The 22,315-nt window shown below is 47.0% G+C and overlaps 1 protein-coding gene across 1 annotated transcript; it reads left to right on the top strand.

The window, feature by feature from the left end:
- Positions 1–79: 79 nt before the first annotated feature.
- Positions 80–22,207, top strand: CENPQ (centromere protein Q). The gene is made up of 9 exons (XM_065401626.1): positions 80–125; positions 1,345–1,491; positions 2,555–2,609; positions 4,029–4,140; positions 4,637–4,705; positions 6,823–6,952; positions 19,740–19,859; positions 20,922–20,999; positions 21,491–22,207. The coding sequence occupies exons 2-9, from the start codon at positions 1,348–1,350 to the stop codon at positions 21,617–21,619; spliced, it is 837 nt and encodes a 278-aa protein (XP_065257698.1). The 5' UTR covers positions 80–125; positions 1,345–1,347; the 3' UTR covers positions 21,620–22,207.
- The last annotated feature ends 108 nt before the right edge of the window (positions 22,208–22,315 follow it).

Genomic DNA, 22,315 nt, shown 5'->3' with positions numbered 1-22,315 from the left:
CGGCGTTGCGCCAGGCACCTGGACTGGGGTCGTTGAGGAGGACCGGTGAGTCTCGGAGGGGCCGAGACGGGCCGCGCGCTGGGACTTTTCCGGGGGTGTGTGGTCGGTCAACGCGACAGCATCAGGTAGCTATGAAGTGAGAAGGGGCGTTCAGGTGGCCAAGACTACATCTCCCGGCATGCAATGCGCCCACCTCAGTAAGCGTCCTATGACCAGGGGTGGCAATGCATGCTGGGAGATGTAGTCTCTCTCATCTAACTTTAGGGAGCCCCTCCAGTCACAGACAGTATGGTTATGGCCATACCTCTCTCAGCTAGGGTGACTAGATGTCCCGCTTTTATAAGGACAGTCCCGATTTTTGGTCTTTTTCTTATTTAGGCTCCTATTAGCCCCCACCCCCTGTCCCGATTTTTCACACTTGCTGTCTGGTCACCCTACTCTCAGCCCACCCAAAAGGGGTCCCAATCACTCAGATTAGTCCAAGGGTTCTCAGACTTTTGAACTGGTGACCCCTTTCACATAGCAAGCCTCTGAGTGCGACCTCCCCCACCCCCATACATTAAAAACATTTCTGTATATATTTAACACCATTATAAATGCTGGAGGCAAAGCGGGGTTTGGGGTGGAGGCTGACAGCCCATGTAATAACCTCGCGACCCCCTGAGGGATCCTGACCCCCAGTTTGAGAACCCCTGGATTAGTCCTACCTACTATCACAACAGTTCCTTATATCATGACAGTCACTGCAGGAGACCCAGCACCAAACCGTGATGATCTCCACTGCAAGAACATCGTTTCCATATGTCATGACAGTAGCTGCTGCGAAAAAGTGCAATGACATGATCTCTGTGAAGTCATGAGAGTCCCCCCTGCAAGGATCTAATTGTCCATGATGTCACGACAATCACTGCCGCAAGGCTCAGCATAATGACATCGCCTCCCGTGTCATGACAGTTGCTGCCAGAAGCCATGGCAAAGTTGCATCATCCCCTGTGTCAGAGTAGGAGCTGCCTAGGAGAAGTGGTGTGAGGAGGGTGTAATGTAAATAGTCCCTGTAACAGGCATGACGTTGGTGTTTATGATCATATAACAAACAAATGTTGGCTAATGGATCTGGGGAGTAATCGGGGGCAAGGGTGTGTGTGTGGGTGCGTGTAGAATATCCCATGGCTTCTCCATCAGGCAGCAAGTGGAGACATTTACCAAGGGAGCAAAGCACTCAAATACACAAAAGGTTATGCTGTATTCAACACAGCCTTCCTGTTCAATAGCTGTGTGTGTTTTGCACTTCTTTATAGATTATACATCTCTGTTGACCCTACTTCTCTCCCCACTGCTTTAAAGGTCATGAAACATCATTGTGCTCGTCCCCCTAAGGCAGGGAAGTCTGTTAGAGAAGGAGCTGCACAAAAGAAGAGCAAGTCACAGCAGCACCCAGAACCTGCCAGCAAAAAAGCAGATGGAGGACAAAAACGGAGTCAAGAGAAAGAGGTAATTAAATTTCAGACTAATCAGCCCAAAGAAATAAAATTATTCAAGTGGGAAGAGAGAATATGTCGTCCTTTTTCTAATGTGTGTGGGGAGGAGAGCTTTTCTTTGCTCAAGTTAAGCAAATATTCAAATATCCAGTCTGTTCAAGATGGGCACCCCTTCTCTCTGCAACACACAGACTGGCTGGAAAAGACATGAGAAAATCCTCAGGGCCTGTAGGAAATAGATATCTGAATTTTATGTGATGGGTCAGGAGGGGGCAGTGTAGTCCCATAGCTTAATGAAACAGAACTGGCTATTCATCTATTAAAGGGATGTATTCTAGAACTGATTAGTGACTACGTGATTAGAGCAATAAAATCTTAGCTCAGTCATTCCTTGGAGAAAGTAGATCACTTCTGGCTCATGGTCTGCAGGGCACGAGATTGACACCGACAGCTTTCTATCTGAAAGATGCTCCTTGTCACAACCAGCCTTATGAGCAGCGTGGTCCCATGCTGTTGAAAAGAGATTAGGAGAAATAAACCCATACATTTTCTCATCCGCAGACTTGCTTCTGTAATGTGAGAGCTAAAGAGGTCTGGTTATGAGTTGCTTCCTCCTGTTTAAGACTGAAAGAAGCCTGCACAACTTGTGTGAGATGTGCTCTTATTTGAGAATGTGTGCTGGATGACTATGGCTGCACAAGGCAGAAAACAAGCCTTTACTACAAGAGAGGCAAATGCCATTGTCATGTGTTCAAATGGCTTCTCAGCCCTTACTATAAAGTTGGTCCTTGGAAGCAAGTGGATGGTTCCATGCACCAGAAAACATTTATAGGCAGTCCTCGAACTTACGACACAATTGGTTCCTGAAAATTGCATCGCAAGTCGAAACGTAACTCGGAATCGCAATCCACTCCATTGTGGGACTGAGCGTTGTAAAGTCGAAACCAACTGTCGTAAGTCGAATCAGGGTGTCAATTCAGAAGCATCGTAAGTGTCCTTCGTCAGAAGTCAAACGTCATAAAGTCGAGGACTGCCTGTACACATCTTTCTCTGGTGTAAATTTTCCTTTTTACCAGATCACACAGCCAGCCAAGAAGAGAGAGAAGCGACAGAGGGAGCAGTCTCCTGAGGGTACAAATTTCCTTATTTTCTCCACATGTCTGTATCCCATCAATATTTTAGTGCTTCACCCATAAATCCATATTCTGAAGCAACACTGAGAACAGGAAATAACTCATAAGTTTTATCAAAATATGATTGCAAATAGGCCTCAATTTTTTTCTGTGCATGACAAAAAATAAATTATCCTCTGTATAACCTTAGCCAAGATGCATTTCTATGTCTTATTAAAATATATGATTTTACTTCCAAATAGTATGTTTCTTTTCTATTGAGTGCTTGTGGTGGGGCCTGTGTGTGTCTATTGGGACCACAAGGGTCCTCATTTTAACTTGCTCCTGATCCCTTGATGGCTACTGGATTATTGGTGCTTAATATACAAATAAGTAGACAAGGTCCCTGCCCTCCAGAGTAGGGCTCCATGTCTGTCACAGAGGTCGCAGAGGTCACTGATTCCGTGACTTTCTGCGACCTCCATGACTTCTGCAGGTGCCAGCGTGGCTGACCCCCGGGCCGCCCAAGCAGCTGGCCCCGGGGCCAGCCACACCAGCCACTGCTGGAGCAGCTCCGGGGACAGCCACACCAGCCACTGCTGGAGCAGCCATGGCCCCCGGGCGGGTGGCTGGCCAGAGCAGCCACGGTCCGTGGCCCCCGGCAGCTGGAGCCGCTGGCCCCAGGCGCCCCCCCTCCCCAGCAGTGTTTCCCCTCCCCCCCAATATAAGTCATGGACAGGTCACGGGCTGTGAATTTTTGTTTATTTCCTGTGACTTGTCCATGACTTTTACTAAAAATACCCGTGACTAAATCGTAGCCTTACTCATGAGTTTACCATCTAAATGGGATAGTATTCCCTTTAGAACCTTTAAAACTGCTCCTTAGTCAGTCTGCAGAAGTCACTGCTAAGTGACAGAAAACATTCCCTTCTCGAATAAACATGCCATCTCTGCAGCACTTCCAACCTCTTCTGCATCCATCCGTTTAGAAATCAGGGCTGGAAATCGAACCTGAGTCAGTCGTATAGCAGTGCCTAATGTCAGTAGCTCAAGTGTCACTGGGGAGGGGGATGTGTTATGGACCAGTAGCCAAAATGGCTTCTCATGGGCTTACTTCTCAATCCTTTCACCAGTTTTATCAATTATGTTGGGAGGAAATCACAGTAGAATGGCAGCTTCTTAGGGCAGGGACCACATATCTTGTGTGTGTTTTACATCACCAAACATACTGTCAGTGCTTTACAAATAACTACTACTGACAGTGTGGACAGCTCTGAGATGCTGTTTCTTTGGGGCAGAAAATCTGCTCTTGAGTTAATAGCTCAGTCATTTGGGGGTCAGAGAAGTAACTGATTTACCATAAAGTTTTCTATCCAAGTCTAATAGGTCACACCTTGACTGTTTCTCCTCTCTCTCTTTCTGGTACCAACAAAAACAGGTTCTTGGGGCACAAAAAAGGTGAAGTTGGCCCCCGGCAAAACAGCAGCCTGGCAGCCACTCCCAGACAGCAGCATCGACTACCTGGGAGGCATGATGGATTCAGTAATATTGCAAGTATCAAGCACCACCACATCCCATACCTCAGCCAAGGCTTCAAACACATAAGACCAAGAATCTCATTATGTTTCCTCAAGTAATTAGGATGCTTAATGTAATAGCTAGTAAAAAAAAAAAATCATTCTGAAAGTGTCCGAGCAACTAATCAGTTATTGAGGATTCTAAACATTGTAGCACATGACATCAGGTCCATCTGGCACTGGAACTCTTCATTTGGAAAGCATGAGATGAGATTTGGAAGGTGTTCTCAGCCTGGGGTAGAAAGACGCCTTGAGACATTTAATAGATAGTGGAAAAATAAAGACATACCCAGGTAAACTGACAGCATAAATGGCTGCATTTGCAGTTCAGCAATATTATTTCATGGAAGCTCTGCCAGACAGTTATGTGTTGTGTGATATTGCTGATCATATAATCCCATTCCAGGAAGTTCCTTCTACTTATAGATTCTGTGGTAGAAATTAACACTTTGCTTTTCCCTTCTTCTAGATCCATTCTGAGTAAATCAATAAAAGAAAAAGATGACATTCAAAAGCACCTCAACCTCCTGAAGGAAAGGTAATGAGTGGTATGGCGAAGAGACCCAAGGGCTCTCAGTGACTTTGTAACATATTCCTAGAAATGTTCCTTCAATCCTGGAAGCTGTCATTTTTAGGAAATCTATCAGAGGGAAGCTGCTGTATGATCAAGAAAGGGAAACCTCAAGAGCATATCTGCTGAAGTGGATGATCAAGATTTGTTCAAAGTGGCAGAGCCTCTCTTTAACCACCTTATATAGGCAACAGGCACTCAGGCAGCATTCCTGGGAGCTGCTGGAATGAACTGTATGCTCTAGAACTGTATTATAAAGTGAGATATTGAATTTGGCAATTTAGAGCCACCATCATTTTGTGACATCAACAGTTTAAAAAAAAAAAAAAAAAAAACCTCGCTCAGGTTGTTAAGAGCTGTGACCATTAATAGCATGCGTGGAGAAGGGTAATCTCATGTGTTGGCATAAGGTGCAGCTTTCTTGTACTTCATTGCTCAGGTAGCCAGTTATACTGTGAAAAATGTGTCTTCCTTTGAAGTGGCGATGACTGGCTACTGCCAGAGGCCAATACCAACTTGAGACACCGTGACCTGATTTCTGGAGGTGCTGAATGCGCACAGCTCTGATTAACTTCAGGGGGAGTTGTGGGAGCTTAACATTTCTTAACATCAGACCAAGTTATTTCACACTGGACATCCAAAAATCAAGGCATCTCCAAAATTAATGGCCACTTTTGAAAACAGGCATAAAGCTCTTGCTCCAACATGTATCTATATAGTATCTTTAACAAAGGCACAGGACACTGTATAGAGTTACTCAAATGAAAGGGTCCAAATTGGGAAACAGAAAGTGCTGCGCATAAGCACTTAGTTAGTTTTATTTTAAATGGGGAAATGATCAGAACAGCGCAGATAGTACTTAGAAGTAAGTTTCATATCCAGGAGCGTAGCCACAACATAACCCTAGCTCGTAGTACCTTTATATTATATCAAGAACAATTAAATAGGATACTGATTCTGACCTCCAGTAACTAAAGGGGGTTATAATGTTGGTCTTAAATCCAAGGCTATTTAGTTATTTTTATGTAAGCAAATACTACAACAGGTTCAAGTTGTATTTACTGAGAGCCAATGTAAATATTTTACGATGGGAATAATTTATTGACATAGGTCAGTGCTTGTAAGAATATGGGCTGTAGCACTGGGTATGAGTTCCATCCTGAACTTTTATAATTAGACATTACTGCAGTAAAGACTTGTGATAATCCAGTCTTAAAAAGATAAGGACATTTATAAGCAATTCCAGCTCCTTCTCCTCTCTCTTCCCCCTCTCTCCCACCAAAAAAGAGTCTTGGCTTTAGTAGATGATAAAAAGATGACTGAGCAAAGATACAAAGCATTAGCAAAACTAAAGGATGAACCATTACGAATACTTGTTTTAAGCATCAGAATCCTCAGTGAAAAAATCAAACAACATGTCATAACTGATCTTCTTTGGTTTAAATAATTAGAGCCCTGCGCAGATACAAAAATTTGCATCTGTATCTGATCAGCATCTGCAATAATTAATTTGTATACGATCCACACTCCACCTTTTATATGTATCCGCATCAGCACCCTATCTCACTGTTAGAGCCCTGCATGGATACAAAAACTTTGATCCACATCCGATCTGCAAAGATGGTAAACACCACAACTGCATCCGCGGATATAAAGCGGATATCCGCGGATTTGCAGGGCTCTATAAATAATAACACTAAGCACTTCCACAGCACTTCACAAAAATTAATTAATCTTAACAAAGACCTGAGAATAGTACTAACCTACTTAACCTTATAGTTGCCAAACTGAGCCAGAGGGATTAAGTGAGACCACAGCAGACAACATGGTCATAGCCAAGATAAGACCTCTGGAGTTGCTGGCTGCTAGTTCTGTGCTCAGGCATCTAAACCACATCACTCTTGAAAGAGAATTTCAGCCCACTCTCCCTTCTTTCTTTAACACTCTGGGCCCTTTATTTCAGTGAGAGCAGCTCTGGGAGTATATGGTGAACATGCCTTCTCCCTATGCAGATCTTTAGTGGGTCACCTTGTTTTTTCAGGAACAAACATGTGATTTTTTTTTTTTTTTTAAATAAAATCAAGGCTTCTAAGACATTACAAGACCCTGAAGGTGCCTATTGGGAAGCTAAGCAACCTGAAAAATGTGCTGAGTCTTAAGGTGGCAGAGAAACAGAATCTCTCATCCAATGAAGAGGCTATGGCACTACTACAGGTAAGGGAGACATGGGGGCAAAGGGGGTATGGGATAGGAATAAAGAATATGTATAAATCCTTGTTCTGCTCCCCAATAGATTCTAACCTTTCAATGGAAGGACCATTTACTCTAGTGATGGGAGGGGAACTTCAGGTGTTCATGTTCTTTCATTCCTGATCTTCACTTCACACTGCTGCATTGAAGGATCCCAATTGTGCACTGGAGAGACTATGGTCTCCAGGGATGAGGAGGAAATTCAGTCAAGGTTCACTCAATCCAGGTCTTATTCACCTCTTTTATCAGGCACTTCATTAAAAAAAATTCTGATGTGCATCACAGTACAAAGGGGAACAAAGACGATCCGAGGAATTATAGACCAGTCAGCCTAACTTCAGTACTTGCAAAGATACTGAAACAAATGATTAAACAATCAGTTTGTAGCACTTAGACAATAATATGGTTATAAAGAATAGCCAGCATGGATTTGTAAAGAACAAATCATGCTAAACCAACCATTTTTGACAGGGTTACAAGTGGATGGAGGTACGGGGGAAGCTATAGATGTGATAACTTAATTTTAGTAAGGAATTTGACACTATGCCACATGACAGTCTCATAAGAAAACTAGGGAAATGTGGTTTATATGAAAATACTATAAGGTGAGTGTACTGCATCCCTTTAATAGTTGCTGCTGGATTTCCTGGGCTGCCTCCCACTTGGTCTCATCACCTCTCTGTTCCCTTTTTCTTCCAGACCTCCTTGCCTGCAAAATTTCTCAGTCTCTGCCCTAATTTCTCAGGGTCTTCTCTCAGGCCTCTTTTCCTGGAGAGCTTGTAACAATCTCTGCCCCCGTTTAGTCATGGTTTTCTCTCCCAGGCTTCTGCATGGAGAGCTTCACAATCCTATCCCTGCTTGAGCAGGGTCTCTCTCAAGCCTCTTTACCTGTGGAACTTCACAGCCTTCCAGTCCTTCTTCACACATCTGGTTCCAGCCAGCAACTGACCTGCTCTGGCCCAGTAACTCCTTTTAACTGAGCCTGCTGAGCTCTGATTGGCTGCTTCCCTGCAGCTTTTCTAGGCAGGCCTGGAGGACACAGCTTTCACTGCTCCTTTTCCTGTGGTGGGGTATGGTTAGGATCATAAGGCCTCCAGCAGGGGGCCTCAAAGGGCCTGCTATACCCCATCACAGAGTGTTGTTTGTAAGACATGGGAGGTAATTGTCCTGCTCTACTCAGCACTGGTGAGGGCTCAGCTGGAGTACTGTGTCCAGTTCTGGGTGCCACACTTCAGGAAAGATGTGGACAAATTGGAGACAGTTGAGAGTAAAAATGATAAAAGGTTTAGAAAACCTGACCTATGAGAACAACAAGGAGTCCGGTGATACTCCTGATACTTGACCTACGAGGAAAGGTTAAAATAACTGGATGTGTTTAGTTTTCAGAAAAGAAGGCTGACAGGAGGACTTGATAAGTCTTCAAATATGTTAACGGCTGTTTTAAAGAGGACAGTGATCAGTTCTCCATGTCCACTGAAGACAGGACAAGAAGTAATTGGTTTAATCTGCAGCAAGGGAGATTTAAGTTAGCTATTAAGAAAGATTTTCTAACTATAATTGTAGTTAAGCACTTGAATAGACTTCTAAGAGAAGTTTTGGAATCCCCATCTTTGGAGGTTTTTAAGAACAAGAAACCTGTCAGGGATGGTCTAGGCATATTTGGTCCTGCCTCAGCACTGGGGATGGACTGAATGACCCCCCTTCCAGCCCTACATTTCTGTGGTTCTGTAGTAATATTTGAGCAGCTCTCTGATGTGCAGTTCCCCTTGTTATGGTAGTTTGGGATAACACAAACTTACAAGTAGCCACATTGCCTGTTTCTTGCTGGGGTGGGGGTGAATTTGGCACATAATTGGATTCTGTGGTGGTAATCGCTAATCTAACTGATCAGTAACCCAGATCCCTCATCCTTTCACGGTCTTCACACAAGTGTTCTATTAGACAGTGAGATTTCATGCTGTGTTTACTCTGGAGGCTGAGATGCAGTGGACGGTGTAATGAGGAGGCGACAGAATTTATAGTGTGTTGTATAGGGTATGTCTACACTACGAGGGTAGTTCGATTTCACTTAAATCGAATATGTGGAATCGATATTGCAAAGTCGAACGTGTGTGTCCACACTAAGGACAGTAATTTGACTTTGTGAGTCCACACTAACGGGGAAAGCGTCGACATTGGAAGCGGTGCACTGTGGGCAGCTATCCCACAGTTCCCGCAGTCCCCGCTGCCCATTGGAATTCTGGGTCGAGCCGCCAATGCCTTCAGGGTAAAAAAAATGTGTCTAGGGTGCTTTTGGATAATTGTCGTCATCCGTCCGTCACTACCGCCCTCCCTCCCTCCCTGAAAGCGCCGGCGGGAAATCAGTTTGCGCACTTTTCTGGTCAGTGACAGCGCGGACGCCACAGCACTGCGAGCATGGATCCCGCTGCGACCATCGCTGCAGTTGTGGCCGTTGTCAACGCCTCGCAGCTTATCATCCACCTTTCCCAGAGGCAGATGCAGATAAACCAGGCGAGGAGGCTACGGCACCGCGGTGAGGCCTGAAGTCTGAGAGTAGCACAGGCCTGTCAGAAAGCACGGGACCCAGCGCCGAGGACATCACGGTGACAATGGGTCATGTGGATGTTGTGGAACGGCGATTCTGGGCACGGGAAACAAGCACGGACTGGTGGGACCGCATAGTGCTGCAGGTCTGGGATGAATCCCAGTGGCTGCGAAACTTTCGCATGCGGAAGGGGACTTTCCTTGAACTTTGTGAGTTGCTGTCCCCTGCCCTGAAGCGCAATGACACCCGGATGCGAGCAGCCCTGACTGTCCAGAAGCGAGTGGCCATAGCCCTCTGGAAGCTTGCAACGCCAGACAGCTACCGGTCAGTCGCGAACCACTTTGGCGTGGGCAAATCTACCGTGGGGGTTGTTGTGATGCAAGCAGCCAACGCAATCGTTAAGGTACTGCTCTCAAAGGTAGTGACCCTGGGAAACGTGGAGGTCATCATAGATGGCTTCGCCGCGATGGGATTCCCAAACTGCGGTGGGGCTATAGATGGAACTCACATCCCTATCCTGGGACCGGACCACCAGGCCAGCCAGTACATCAACCGAAAGGGCTACTTTTCAATGGTGCTGCAAGCACTGGTGGACCACAGGGGACGTTTTACCAACATCAACGTCGGATGGCCGGGCAAGGTTCATGACGCTCGCGTCTTCAGGAACTCTGGTCTGTTTAGACGGCTGCAGGAAGGTATTTACTTCCCGGACCACAAAATAACTCTTGGGGAAGTGGAGATGCCTACAGTGATCCTCGGGGACCCAGCCTACCCGCTAATGCCCTGGCTCATGAAGCCCTATACTGGTGCCCTGGACACTGAAAAAGAACTGTTCAACTACCAGCTGAGCAAGTGCAGAATGGTGGTGGAGTGTGCCTTTGGCCGTCTCAAGGTGAGATGGAGAAGCTTACTGACTCGCTGTGATCTCAGCGAAACCAATATCCCCATTGTTATAGCAGCTTGCTGTGTGCTCCACAATCTCTGTGAGAGCAAGGGGGAGACCTTTATGGCGGGGTGGGAGGTTGAGGCAAATAGCCTGGCTTCCGATTACGCCCAGCCAGACAGCCGGGCGATTAGAAGATCCCAGCGGGACGCGCTGTGCATCCGGGAGGCTTTGAAAGCTAGGTTCCTCAGTGAGCAGGGTGACCAGTGACTTTTCAGTTTGTTTAAAGAGAAGCTGAACCTGCCCCCGTTTCTTTACCCGGTTAATGTTGTCTATCCTATCCAGCTACATACCCCCTTCACCCCCTTCCAAAAAAATAAAATCAGTTTTATTTTGTTAATGAACACCGTTGTCTTTATTACTGTTTTCGCGGGAATGTTTTAAACCTGGGACGCAGACTGTGGTGGGGAGCGGGTGTAGTGTACTGATGCAAATGATGCTTCTAAACTCCAGGAATGACAGGATTCGCAGTGGTGGACTGGTTGTTTCAACGGAGCCTGCCAGCCCTCCTGAGCGGGACTGCGTTTAGGTGGGGGCTATGTGACTGTATGGCAGGGGGAGGAGGGTTACAGATCCCCTGCTGCGTGGCTCTGTGATCCAGGAAAAGGACCGCTGCATAAGATCTGCCCTCCCCCGCCACACAGTCACAGAGCACCCCCCGCCCCCCACAGAACATGAAAACCACATCCCAGACTGACCAGGGTAACTAGTCACTGCACTGTGTATGTGCCCTGCTGCTGGACCTGCCCCCGCCTCTGTACCCTGCTAAAGGTGACTGTCCTGTCCAATTACCAAGCCCCTTCCCCCCCTTCAGACAGACTCTCCTCCAAAAGAACATGATGGAAACAGTAATGAACAGAAACGTATTTTTTATTAACAACCACACATGAAACTGGGGGGTGAAACTTGGACGGGGGCTTGGGTGAGGCGGGAAGGAAAGGACTTTTCAAACTTTGGGGAATGACAGCCTTCTGGTGCTTGAGCAGTCTGCAGGGGTGGAGTGAGAGTTTTCACGGACTCTGCCGCCCCTCCTTCTTTGGACTTTGGGCGAGGGGGGTATGGGACTTGGTGGCGGGGGAGGGCGGTTACTGATAGCCTGCAGCGGGGCTCTGTCCTCCTGCCTCCGTTCCTGCAGAACATCAACAAGGCGCCGGAGCGTGTCCGTTTGCTCCCTCAGAAGTCCAAGCAGCGTTTGAGTCGCCTGCTGGTCTTCCTGCCGCCACCTCTCCTCACGTTCCATGTGTGTCCAGTGCATTTGGGACAAATTCTCCCTCCACTGGTTCTGCTGTGCTGCCTGGGCTCGGGAGCAGCCCATTAGTTCTGAGAACATGTCCTCTCGCGTCTTCTTCTTCCTCCGCCTAATGTGCGGTAGCCTCTGGGAGTGTGATGCCAGGCTGGGTTGGGAGACAGTCGCAGATGTGCCTGTGGGAAAGAGAAAAAGGTAGTGAATTCCTCCGAAAGATAAATGTAGTTGTGAACAAAGAACATAGTCTTTCTCTGTGAACAAGACCATGCACTGCACCTATCACATGCGCACTCAGGACAAGGTCGAATTTTCGGACCTCGCCTTCAGTGCCTGGGGTCTTGCACTGCCTATCTGGGAAGCGGGGCAGGACACCGGAATTTCTGTAGCAGGCAGACATGGTAAGCCGTAGACTTGTGGCTGCTTAAAACTTTAATAGTAGCACTGGCCTCCTTTCACATTGAAAGCAATGCCAGTCTCTGCTGCCAGCAATCCGGCAAGCATGAACTCTGCCCCTGTCCCACCCCCTCGCGGCTGTCCCAGGGAAAGATCCCTGTATGCTGCCCCTCTCACGCCTCCACCACGTGGCTGTAAACCAGCGGTTACAGTTCTGTAAAGGAACGGGCAAGCAGTCCCAATACTAACAGTCCCCTACCTAATTCAAAGCAGGTCATCATGAGCGACATCACAATAATGAGGATCTCGGACAGCGATAAAGAAAGGATGCTTCGGGAAAGCCTGCAAAGACCAGGGCCGTATGCCGCCATGCTGTGCAAGGCTATGATCCCGGAGTACTTGAGGATCTCCTGGCGCGGAAACGTCTCCTACTTCGGAGGACCCAATAAGGCCGCTCTCCCCAGGAACCTGATGAACAGGCTTTCCAATTACCTCCAGGAGAGCTTCCTCGAGATGTCCCTGGAGGATTTCAGCTCTATCCCCGGACATATAGACCGCATTTTAATATAGCTGCACTGGCAGGGACTAAAGAGTGGAGCGGCTTGGGCAGCAGAATCATGCACAACCGGACACTGTTAGATTTTTTCTAAATAGTTTGGACTGAATAGTTAAGCAAACAAATCATGAAAAACACATTGTTCTTATTGTTAATATTCCAGTTCTGTTAAAAATAAATGTTTAAATGTTTCAAACACTTACTGCTTGATCCTTCCCCTGAAGCTGTGTCCGGGTTAAATGCTGGGGACGGTTGGTAGGGGATCTCTGTAAGGGTGATGAAGAGATCCTTGCTGTCGGGGAAAATCAGCTTGGTAAGCGCTGTCGACTGCCTCGTCCTCCTCATCTCCTTCCTCATCTTCCCCGTCCGCGGAACCGGCGGTGGACAATATCCCATCCTCAGAGTCCACGGTCAGTGGTGGGGTAGTGGTGGCGACCGCACCTAGGATGGAATGCAGTGCCTCGTAGAAACGGGATGTGTGGGGCTGGGATCCGGATCGTCCGTTTGCCTCTTTGGTCTTCTGGTAGCCTTGTCTCAGCTCCTTGATTTTCACGCGGCACTGCGTTGCATCCCGGCTGTATCCTCTCTCTGCCATGGCTTTAGAGATCTTCTCGTAGATCTTTGCATTCCGTCTTTTGGAGCGCAGCTCGGAAAGCACGGACTCATCGCCCCACACAACGATCAGATCCAACACTTCCCGATCAGTCCATGCTGGGGCCCTCTTTCTATTCTGAGATTGCATGGCCATCTCTGCTGGAGAGCTCTGCATCGTTGCCAGTGCTGCTGAGCTCGCCACGATGTCCAAACAGGAAATGAGATTCAAACTGCCCAGACAGGAAAAGGAATTCAAATTTTCCCGGGGCTTTTCCTGTGTGGCTGGTCAGAGCATCCGAGCTCGGACTGCTGTCCAGAGCGTCAACAGAGTGGTGCACTGTGGGATAGCTCCCGGAGCTATTAGCGTCAATTTCCATCCACACCAAGCCTAATTCGATATGGCCATGTCTAATTTAGCGCTACTCCCCTCGTTGGGGAGGAGTACAGAAGTCGAATTTAAGAGACCTCTATGTCGAACTAAATAGCCTCGTGGTGTGGACGGGTGCAGGGTTAATTCGATGTAACGGCGCTAAATTCGACATAAACGCCTAGTGTAGACCAGGCCATAGTGTCGCACCTCTCCCCGTGAAACTCTATAGTGGTAGTGAGTAAGATGGCACCAATGACCACTATGACTCACAAACTGCTGACCTTAAAATCTGCCCCTGCTTCCTCTTTGTTTCTTAGACGAAGTCTTAAAATGGCTATGAATTATCATTTCATATTCTAACGCTCCAGGAAACAATCTGTATCCAATGGGACACTTCCACAGATAAGCAACTCACTATCTTTAGCCCATCTGCCACAGAGCAGGAAGGAGGCAGGGCTCTGTGCTTGATGGAAAGTTAGTCAGGAAGTGCTGTCTAAGGCCACCGACCATGAAGAATCATTGTGTTCAGTTTTAAAACAAAATCCCACCAAACTTGCTGGCAGACAAGGAAATACTGAAGATGCTGAAACAATATTTTGTTATCCACGTGTCTTGTTTCTATTGGATTTCTGCCTCTTCTGTTCCTGCCTGCGGGTAGCAGGGAACAAGAGGCATCCTTTCTTATTTTGTGGAAGAAATCCAATAGGACATGTTCTGGGAAGGACAAGGACAAGAGAATGGGCAGTGAAGAAAAATTACAATGTAAGCAGGTGCCAGTCCGTGCCTCTCACACTTCATCTGCTTCAAACTTCCCCTTTCCAGGGTTTTGTTCTTATGGTTTACTTAAGTGGCAACATCAAAACATAACCCTGAGCTGGCTGTTCAGAGGGATTTTCCCCTTTGAGTTTCTTTCTGAGACAGAAATAACCTCCTTCTGAATTGGAGATAATAGGAGCCACCTGGTCTGTCTGTCATTGAGTCAGCAAAAGAACTCAACATCTCTGCGTAGAACCTGACATTCTATTACACAAATATTATTTAAAATATCATTTTCAACTTCTCAAAGCATTTGTCTTCCTCTCTGGTTCCCCTGGAAGAGTTCACGTAGATGCATAAGGTGGCTGTCGCCTTGGTATTGTAACAGGAGCTTATCTGGCTTATTTGGCTCATCCAGTCAAGCTGTTTCTAACAGAAGAGCAGCTGTGGGGCTGGGAGAAGGTGGGACTAGAGTCTTAATTCCATGCTTGAACTGAATCCAAGTGTAAAGAGGTTAGCCGGGGCTCATCCCTCGCCGGGGTGGCGGGGAGCCACACCGCCTCACTATACACTGTTGATGTCCTGGGGGGAATTAGTCCGGCCACGGGAGTCTCCTTCGGCGGCCCTTGCGGCAACTGAAATAAGCACAGTACGTCCAGACCCTGGGTCAGGCTGGGGGAACAGTGAGTCAGGTGCTCAAGCCCTCAGGCAAGGGTTGAGCAATAGTAACACAAACATTAGCAATAAGCCCAGGCCCTGGGTCAGGGCAGGGCAACAATGTGTCAGGTGCTCAGGCCATCAGGCAGGGCTGAGCAGTAGCAATGCAAACAGTAGCAATGAGCCCAGGCCTCCAAGGGACCTGGGAGAGGGGGAGACTGCCACCCCGGAATTGGGTGGCAGGGGGGACGCAGGCCCTCCCACTCCACTGCGTCCCAGTCTCCCTATTGGTTCCCCTGGTCAGGTACCAATTCAGGTTAAGCTTCTCCTAACCCTTTACAGTTAAGGCAAATAGGGTATAGCTGCTAAGGAGGATTCTATAGCTACTGACTGGCTGGGTGTGCATAAAAGGGAGCTATTCCCCCCCCCACACACACACAATTTATCAAAATGACAAAGTGCTTCTACTGAATTAGCACCTGGAAAACAGAGTTCACTTGATACTGAACACTGTCATGGAACCACTTGTCCACCTGTCTACAGGCTACTGGTCTCTTTAATAAGGAAAATGGGGATAATTAACTCACATCTATGAGCCATGGGGGATTAAAAGCCTGCATATAGTTGCTCTATGGGACCTGAAAATCCAGTGTAGGGGAGACACTTTCTTCTCTGGGTGGATCAAATGAAGAAGATTTTTTAAAAACTGATCTGTGTTTCAGAAGGTTTAGTCAGCAGCAGAAATGAGCACTGTGACGGGATGTCTGCCTTACACTGGCCCTAATGGGGTTAAAACTCAGCCTAGAAGGCTGCAATGCCTCTGGAGGGTGAGGCGCCCCCGTGGGCCAGCCTATACTCCACCTTGGTCCTGAGGCCTGCCGGGTATATCAGTTGGCGGCTCCTTCATGGGGCCGTGAACATGGGCGTGTTCTTGGTGTGGTTCACCCCCATGTGACACTATGCCACATGACAGTCTCATAAGAAAACTAGGGAAATGTGGTTTATATGAAAATACTATAAGGTGAGTGTACTGCATCCCTTTAATAGTTGCTGCTGGATTTCCTGGGCTGCCTCCCACTTGGTCTCATCACCTCTCTGTTCCCTTTTTCTTCCAGACCTCCTTGCCTGCAAAATTTCTCAGTCTCTGCCCTAATTTCTCAGGGTCTTCTCTCAGGCCTCTTTTCCTGGAGAGCTTGTAACAATCTCTGCCCCCGTTTAGGCATGGTTTTCTCTCCCAGGCTTCTGCATGGAGAGCTTCACAATCCTATCCCTGCTTGAGCAGGGTCTCTCTCAAGCCTCTTTACCTGTGGAACTTCACAGCCTTCCAGTCCTTCTTCACACATCTGGTTCCAGCCAGCAACTGACCTGCTCTGGCCCAGTAACTCCTTTTAACTGAGCCTGCTGAGCTCTGATTGGCTGCTTCCCTGCAGCTTTTCTAGGCAGGCCTGGAGGACACAGCTTTCACTGCTTCTTTTCCTGTGGTGGGGTATGGTTAGGATCATAAGGCCTCCAGCAGGGGGCCTCAAAGGGCCTGCTATACCCCATCACAGAGTGTTGTTTGTAAGACATGGGAGGTAATTGTCCTGCTCTACTCAGCACTGGTGAGGGCTCAGCTGGAGTACTGTGTCCAGTTCTGGGTGCCACACTTCAGGAAAGATGTGGACAAATTGGAGACAGTTGAGAGTAAAAATGATAAAAGGTTTAGAAAACCTGACCTATGAGAACAACAAGGAGTCCGGTGATACTCCTGATACTTGACCTACGAGGAAAGGTTAAAATAACTGGATGTGTTTAGTTTTCAGAAAAGAAGGCTGACAGGAGGACTTGATAAGTCTTCAAATATGTTAACAGCTGTTTTAAAGAGGACAGTGATCAGTTCTCCATGTCCACTGAAGACAGGACAAGAAGTAATTGGTTTAATCTGCAGCAAGGGAGATTTAAGTTAGCTATTAAGAAAGATTTTCTAACTATAATTGTAGTTAAGCACTTGAATAGACTTCTAAGAGAAGTTTTGGAATCCCCATCTTTGGAGGTTTTTAAGAACAAGAAACCTGTCAGGGATGGTCTAGGCATATTTGGTCCTGCCTCAGCACTGGGGATGGACTGAATGACCCCCCTTCCAGCCCTACATTTCTGTGGTTCTGTAGTAATATTTGAGCAGCTCTCTGATGTGCAGTTCCCCTTGTTATGGTAGTTTGGGATAACACAAACTTACAAGTAGCCACATTGCCTGTTTCTTGCTGGGGTGGGGGTGAATTTGGCACATAATTGGATTCTGTGGTGGTAATCGCTAATCTAACTGATCAGTAACCCAGATCCCTCATCCTTTCACGGTCTTCACACAAGTGTTCTATTAGACAGTGAGATTTCATGCTGTGTTTACTCTGGAGGCTGAGATGCAGTGGACGGTGTAATGAGGAGGCGACAGAATTTATAGTGTGTTGTATAGTGTCGCACCTCTCCCCGTGAAACTCTATAGTGGTAGTGAGTAAGATGGCACCAATGACCACTATGACTCACAAACTGCTGACCTTAAAATCTGCCCCTGCTTCCTCTTTGTTTCTTAGACGAAGTCTTAAAATGGCTATGAATTATCATTTCATATTCTAATGCTCCAGGAAACAATCTGTATCCAATGGGACACTTCCACAGATAAGCAACTCACTATCTTTAGCCCATCTGCCACAGAGCAGGAAGGAGGCAGGGCTCTGTGCTTGATGGAAAGTTAGTCAGGAAGTGCTGTCTAAGGCCACCGACCATGAAGAATCATTGTGTTCAGTTTTAAAACAAAATCCCACCAAACTTGCTGGCAGACAAGGAAATATTGAAGATGCTGAAACAATATTTTGTTATCCACGTGTCTTGTTTCTATTGGATTTCTGCCTCTGCTGTTCCTGCCTGCGGGTAGCAGGGAACAAGAGGCATCCTTTCTTATTTTGTGGAAGAAATCCAATAGGACATGTTCTGGGAAGGACAAGGACAAGAGAATGGGCAGTGAAGAAAAATTACAATGTAAGCAGGTGCCAGTCCGTGCCTCTCACACTTCATCTGCTTCAAACTTCCCCTTTCCAGGGTTTTGTTCTTATGGTTTACTTAAGTGGCAACATCAAAACATAACCCTGAGCTGGCTGTTCAGAGGGATTTTCCCCTTTGAGTTTCTTTCTGAGGCAGAAATAACCTCCTTCTGAATTGGAGATAATAGGAGCCACCTGGTCTGTCTGTCATTGAGTCAGCAAAAGAACTCAACATCTCTGCGTAGAACCTGACATTCTATTACACAAATATTATTTAAAATATCATTTTCAACTTCTCAAAGCATTTGTCTTCCTCTCTGGTTCCCCTGGAAGAGTTCACGTAGATGCATAAGGTGGCTGTCGCCTTGGTATTGTAACAGGAGCTTATCTGGCTTATTTGGCTCATCCAGTCAAGCTGTTTCTAACAGAAGAGCAGCTGTGGGGCTGGGAGAAGGTGGGACTAGAGTCTTAATTCCATGCTTGAACTGAATCCAAGTGTAAAGAGGTTAGCCGGGGCTCATCCCTCGCCGGGGTGGCGGGGAGCCACACCGCCTCACTATACACTGTTGATGTCCTGGGGGGAATTAGTCCGGCCACGGGAGTCTCCTTCGGCGGCCCTTGCGGCAACTGAAATAAGCACAGTACGTCCAGACCCTGGGTCAGGCTGGGGGAACAGTGAGTCAGGTGCTCAAGCCCTCAGGCAAGGGTTGAGCAATAGTAACACAAACATTAGCAATAAGCCCAGGCCCTGGGTCAGGGCAGGGCAACAATGTGTCAGGTGCTCAGGCCATCAGGCAGGGCTGAGCAGTAGCAATGCAAACAGTAGCAATGAGCCCAGGCCTCCAAGGGACCTGGGAGAGGGGGAGACTGCCACCCCGGAATTGGGTGGCAGGGGGGACGCAGGCCCTCCCACTCCACTGCGTCCCAGTCCGGGGTCCTAGCAGCAGCAGAAAACCCGCTGCTGTGTCAGTGGGGATCCTGACTGCAACACACTGACACGGGCTCTGGCAGTGCTGCAGCCAGACTAGGGTCGGCTGCCCCTGGGCTACTTCCAGACTCCCCCTCCTGGTACCTGGGTCACGGTGGTGTCCTCCAGGGGGTCCAGCACCATGGGTTCCTCAGGGTAGCTGGCTTGGGGCAGGCCCGGCAACTCCTCCGGGTAGCGGGCGTGGGGCAGGTCAGGCCAGTCCTTGGGTGCACCTAGGGCCACAGGGGCTTCCCAGTCGCGGGCCAGGCCAGTGTCTGGCCTCCCCGGTGGCTGTCTCTCCAGTGAGTTCTGAGGTCGAGCCTTTGTACTTCCGGGGCGCCCCCTGACCCTCTGAGGGGCGGGCTCAGTGCTCCCTAGCTCCACCCACTCCGTTGTCCGGAAGGGCTCGTCCCTCTCCAGGGCGGTGGAGAGCGACACCGCCTCACTACACCAAACTTCTTGTTCATAGACAGAGATCAATGGCCGTGTCGTAATAGAGCTGTTTCACTGCTTCATACAAATGCTGTCACATGATAGATGAGACTTCAGTCCTTTAATTCTATTGATTTCTTGTTCTTTGATTCTTTCTTGAGCATCTGTGTTTGTCAGGGAAGTTAAAAATGGGACAGTTTGGGTGGGACTCTACCACAATGTTTTGCATATAAACCGTTTTAAAATGTATTTGTTCTGTTCTTTTCATTTTAACCCAGGAAGAAATAACGACAGCTGTGCAGACTGCTGAGAACACAGACGAGAATATTCAGAGCCTGCAGGACAAAATCCAGACTCTCAGGAACCGGTTGGAGGAAGCTGAGGACAAGGCTAAGAAGGTATCTTATAACAAGATTTACTGCATTGATCCCAGGAGGGCATGTTTCTGGAACCAACCAGTACACGATCTCTGAGCAGAGGCCTTGTGTAGGAGAAACACACCTGGCATTAGGTGTGTGCATTTTCAAGGATTTCTAAACATCAGGGATTTCTGTCTTTCGGACGAAGAAATTAGGAGGAGGATGGCCGTAAAGAATCCGTTTGCATCTGTCATAACTATAAAGGGAAGGGTAACAGCTCTCCTGTGTACAGTACTATAAAATCCCTCCTGGCCAGAGACTCCAAAATCCTTTTACCTGTAAAGGGTTAAGAAGCTCGGGTAACCTGGCTGACACCTGACCCAAAGGACCAATAAGGGGACAAGATACTTTCAAATCTTGTGGGGGGGAGGCTTTTGTTTGTGCTCTTTGTTTTGGCTGTTGTTCGCTCTTGGGACTGAGAGGGACCAGACATCAATCCAGGTTCTCCACATCTTTCTAACCAAGTCTCTCATATTTCAAACTTGTAAGTAAACAGCCAGGCAAGGCGTATTAGTTTTCCTTTGTTTTCTCAACTTGTAAATGTACCTTTTACTAGAGTGTTTATCTCTGTTTGCTGTACTTTGAACCTGAGGCTAGAGGGAGGTCCTCTGAGCTCTTTAAGTTTGATTACCCTGTAAAGTTATTTTCCATACTGATTTTGCAGAGATGATTTTTACCTTTTTCTTTAATTAAAAGCCTTCTTTTTAAGAACCTGATTGATTTTTCCTTGTTTTAGATCCAAGGGGTTTGGATCTGTATTCACCAGGAGTTGGTGGGAGAAAGGAGGGGGATGGTTAATTTCTCCTTGTCTTAAGATCCAAGGGGTCTGGATCTGTATTCACCAGGGAATTGGTGAAAGGTTTCTCAAGGCTTCCCAGGAAGGGAATTAGCTTTGGGAATGGTGGCAGCGGACCAGATCTAAGCTGGTAGTTAAGCTTAGAAGTCTTCATGCAGGCCCCCACATTTGTACCCTAAAGTTCAAAGTGGGGAAGCAGCCTTGACAGCATCTGTGATCACATTTTATTTTTCTTGCTTCTCTAGGTGTTCCAGAAAAATGGTACAGGGGTCCTCAGTCTTCCAGAACTCCCAAAGCACAGCCTGACAGCACCCATTCTGCAGGTGAGCAGGGACAGGGCACCATGTTTTCAGAGACCTTCCAGACAATGAGGAGGAAACAACAGAAACCACATTACCCTTTCTAGCAGGAACTGTCTGCATTTCCCCTCTCCTGGGCAGAGCAATGTGTTTGTGTTTGAATAGTCTGTAAAATACTCTGAATAAGAACTGTCTGCCTATCCTTGATCGCAGAAAGAAGTTTATTAAATGGTCCCTTGTGAGATATTTCCATCCAAGTGTTAAGGATCACTATCCTCATGTCACCTTGTAGACAGCTGGGACTGCACTGGAAATAAAGTCTTATTGGATGGAATTTCTCCTGGACTTTTAATGGCTTGTCTACACATAGCAGCAATGCACACTGGGAGCGGGGGTGCGATTTTTGAAATGCACTCCCATAGTGTGCAGTGTTGCTCCCTGTAGACATGCCATAAGTGAAATGGATATGTCTTGTATGTCTCTCACCCATTCTCCTTCCTTTCTTCCTTCTCCAGGAGGAGATTCTGAAAATCCAAGACCAGAAAGGTATTCTGAAGGACCTAAGCACCATCCAGCACTCAGCTGAGATGAAGAACATGTTGACCCTCCTTGAACAGGCCTATGAGAAGGTGGACTTCCTTTGAGGAATCCATACACAAAGTTATGCTGAGGCTGGCTTTATTTCATGGTCCAGCAGGTGTTGATCCTGTGACAATGTTTTTTGCTTCTAAAGACTTGCCTTCTGCAATCACCAAGTGTCTATTAGTCAGTCCTTTATTAGCCAGATATTGGCACAATATATTGATTGTTGCCCAGTGGGACATTAGTGACATGCTGTTTTTTCACTGGCGTAAAGACCAGACATATAGAACCTAGCTCATCCACATAAGGACCACTTTTAAATAGTGTATATATTATCTATTAATAAACTGGGTTATGGCTGATATTTTCCATTTTCAAACATTTTTTTGTGGTTCAGAGAACTGACTGACCAGCAGCAGATTCCACTAGCTCTAATATTGCATTGAAAGGTCTGGATTTCTTTTCTTTCCTTTTGGAAGACTAGGATTGTTTCATTATATTAGGCCTGTCATGTCAGAGATATGAATATAGTACCTCTATGGACTCAACATTCACTCTAAAGAGAAAATTAAATCCTATTTGAAGTTGAATGATGTAATAGATATTTTATTTAAAGAATAGTTGCTAAACCACAATAAATACCTCCTTTTCAAGCAAAATTAGGTCTGTCTTTAAATGTAAATCAAAACACCTATGTGGGAACCGTAAGTTAAAGGATCAACATTTCATTTGATCAGTTGGACAGTATTCCTTACACT

This window comes from Emys orbicularis, chromosome 3 (assembly GCF_028017835.1).
Source record: "Emys orbicularis isolate rEmyOrb1 chromosome 3, rEmyOrb1.hap1, whole genome shotgun sequence".
Taxonomy (NCBI): Eukaryota; Metazoa; Chordata; order Testudines; family Emydidae; genus Emys; species Emys orbicularis.
The sequence above is the reverse complement of the archived record's forward strand: the minus strand, read 5'-3'. Positions and strand labels throughout refer to the sequence as shown.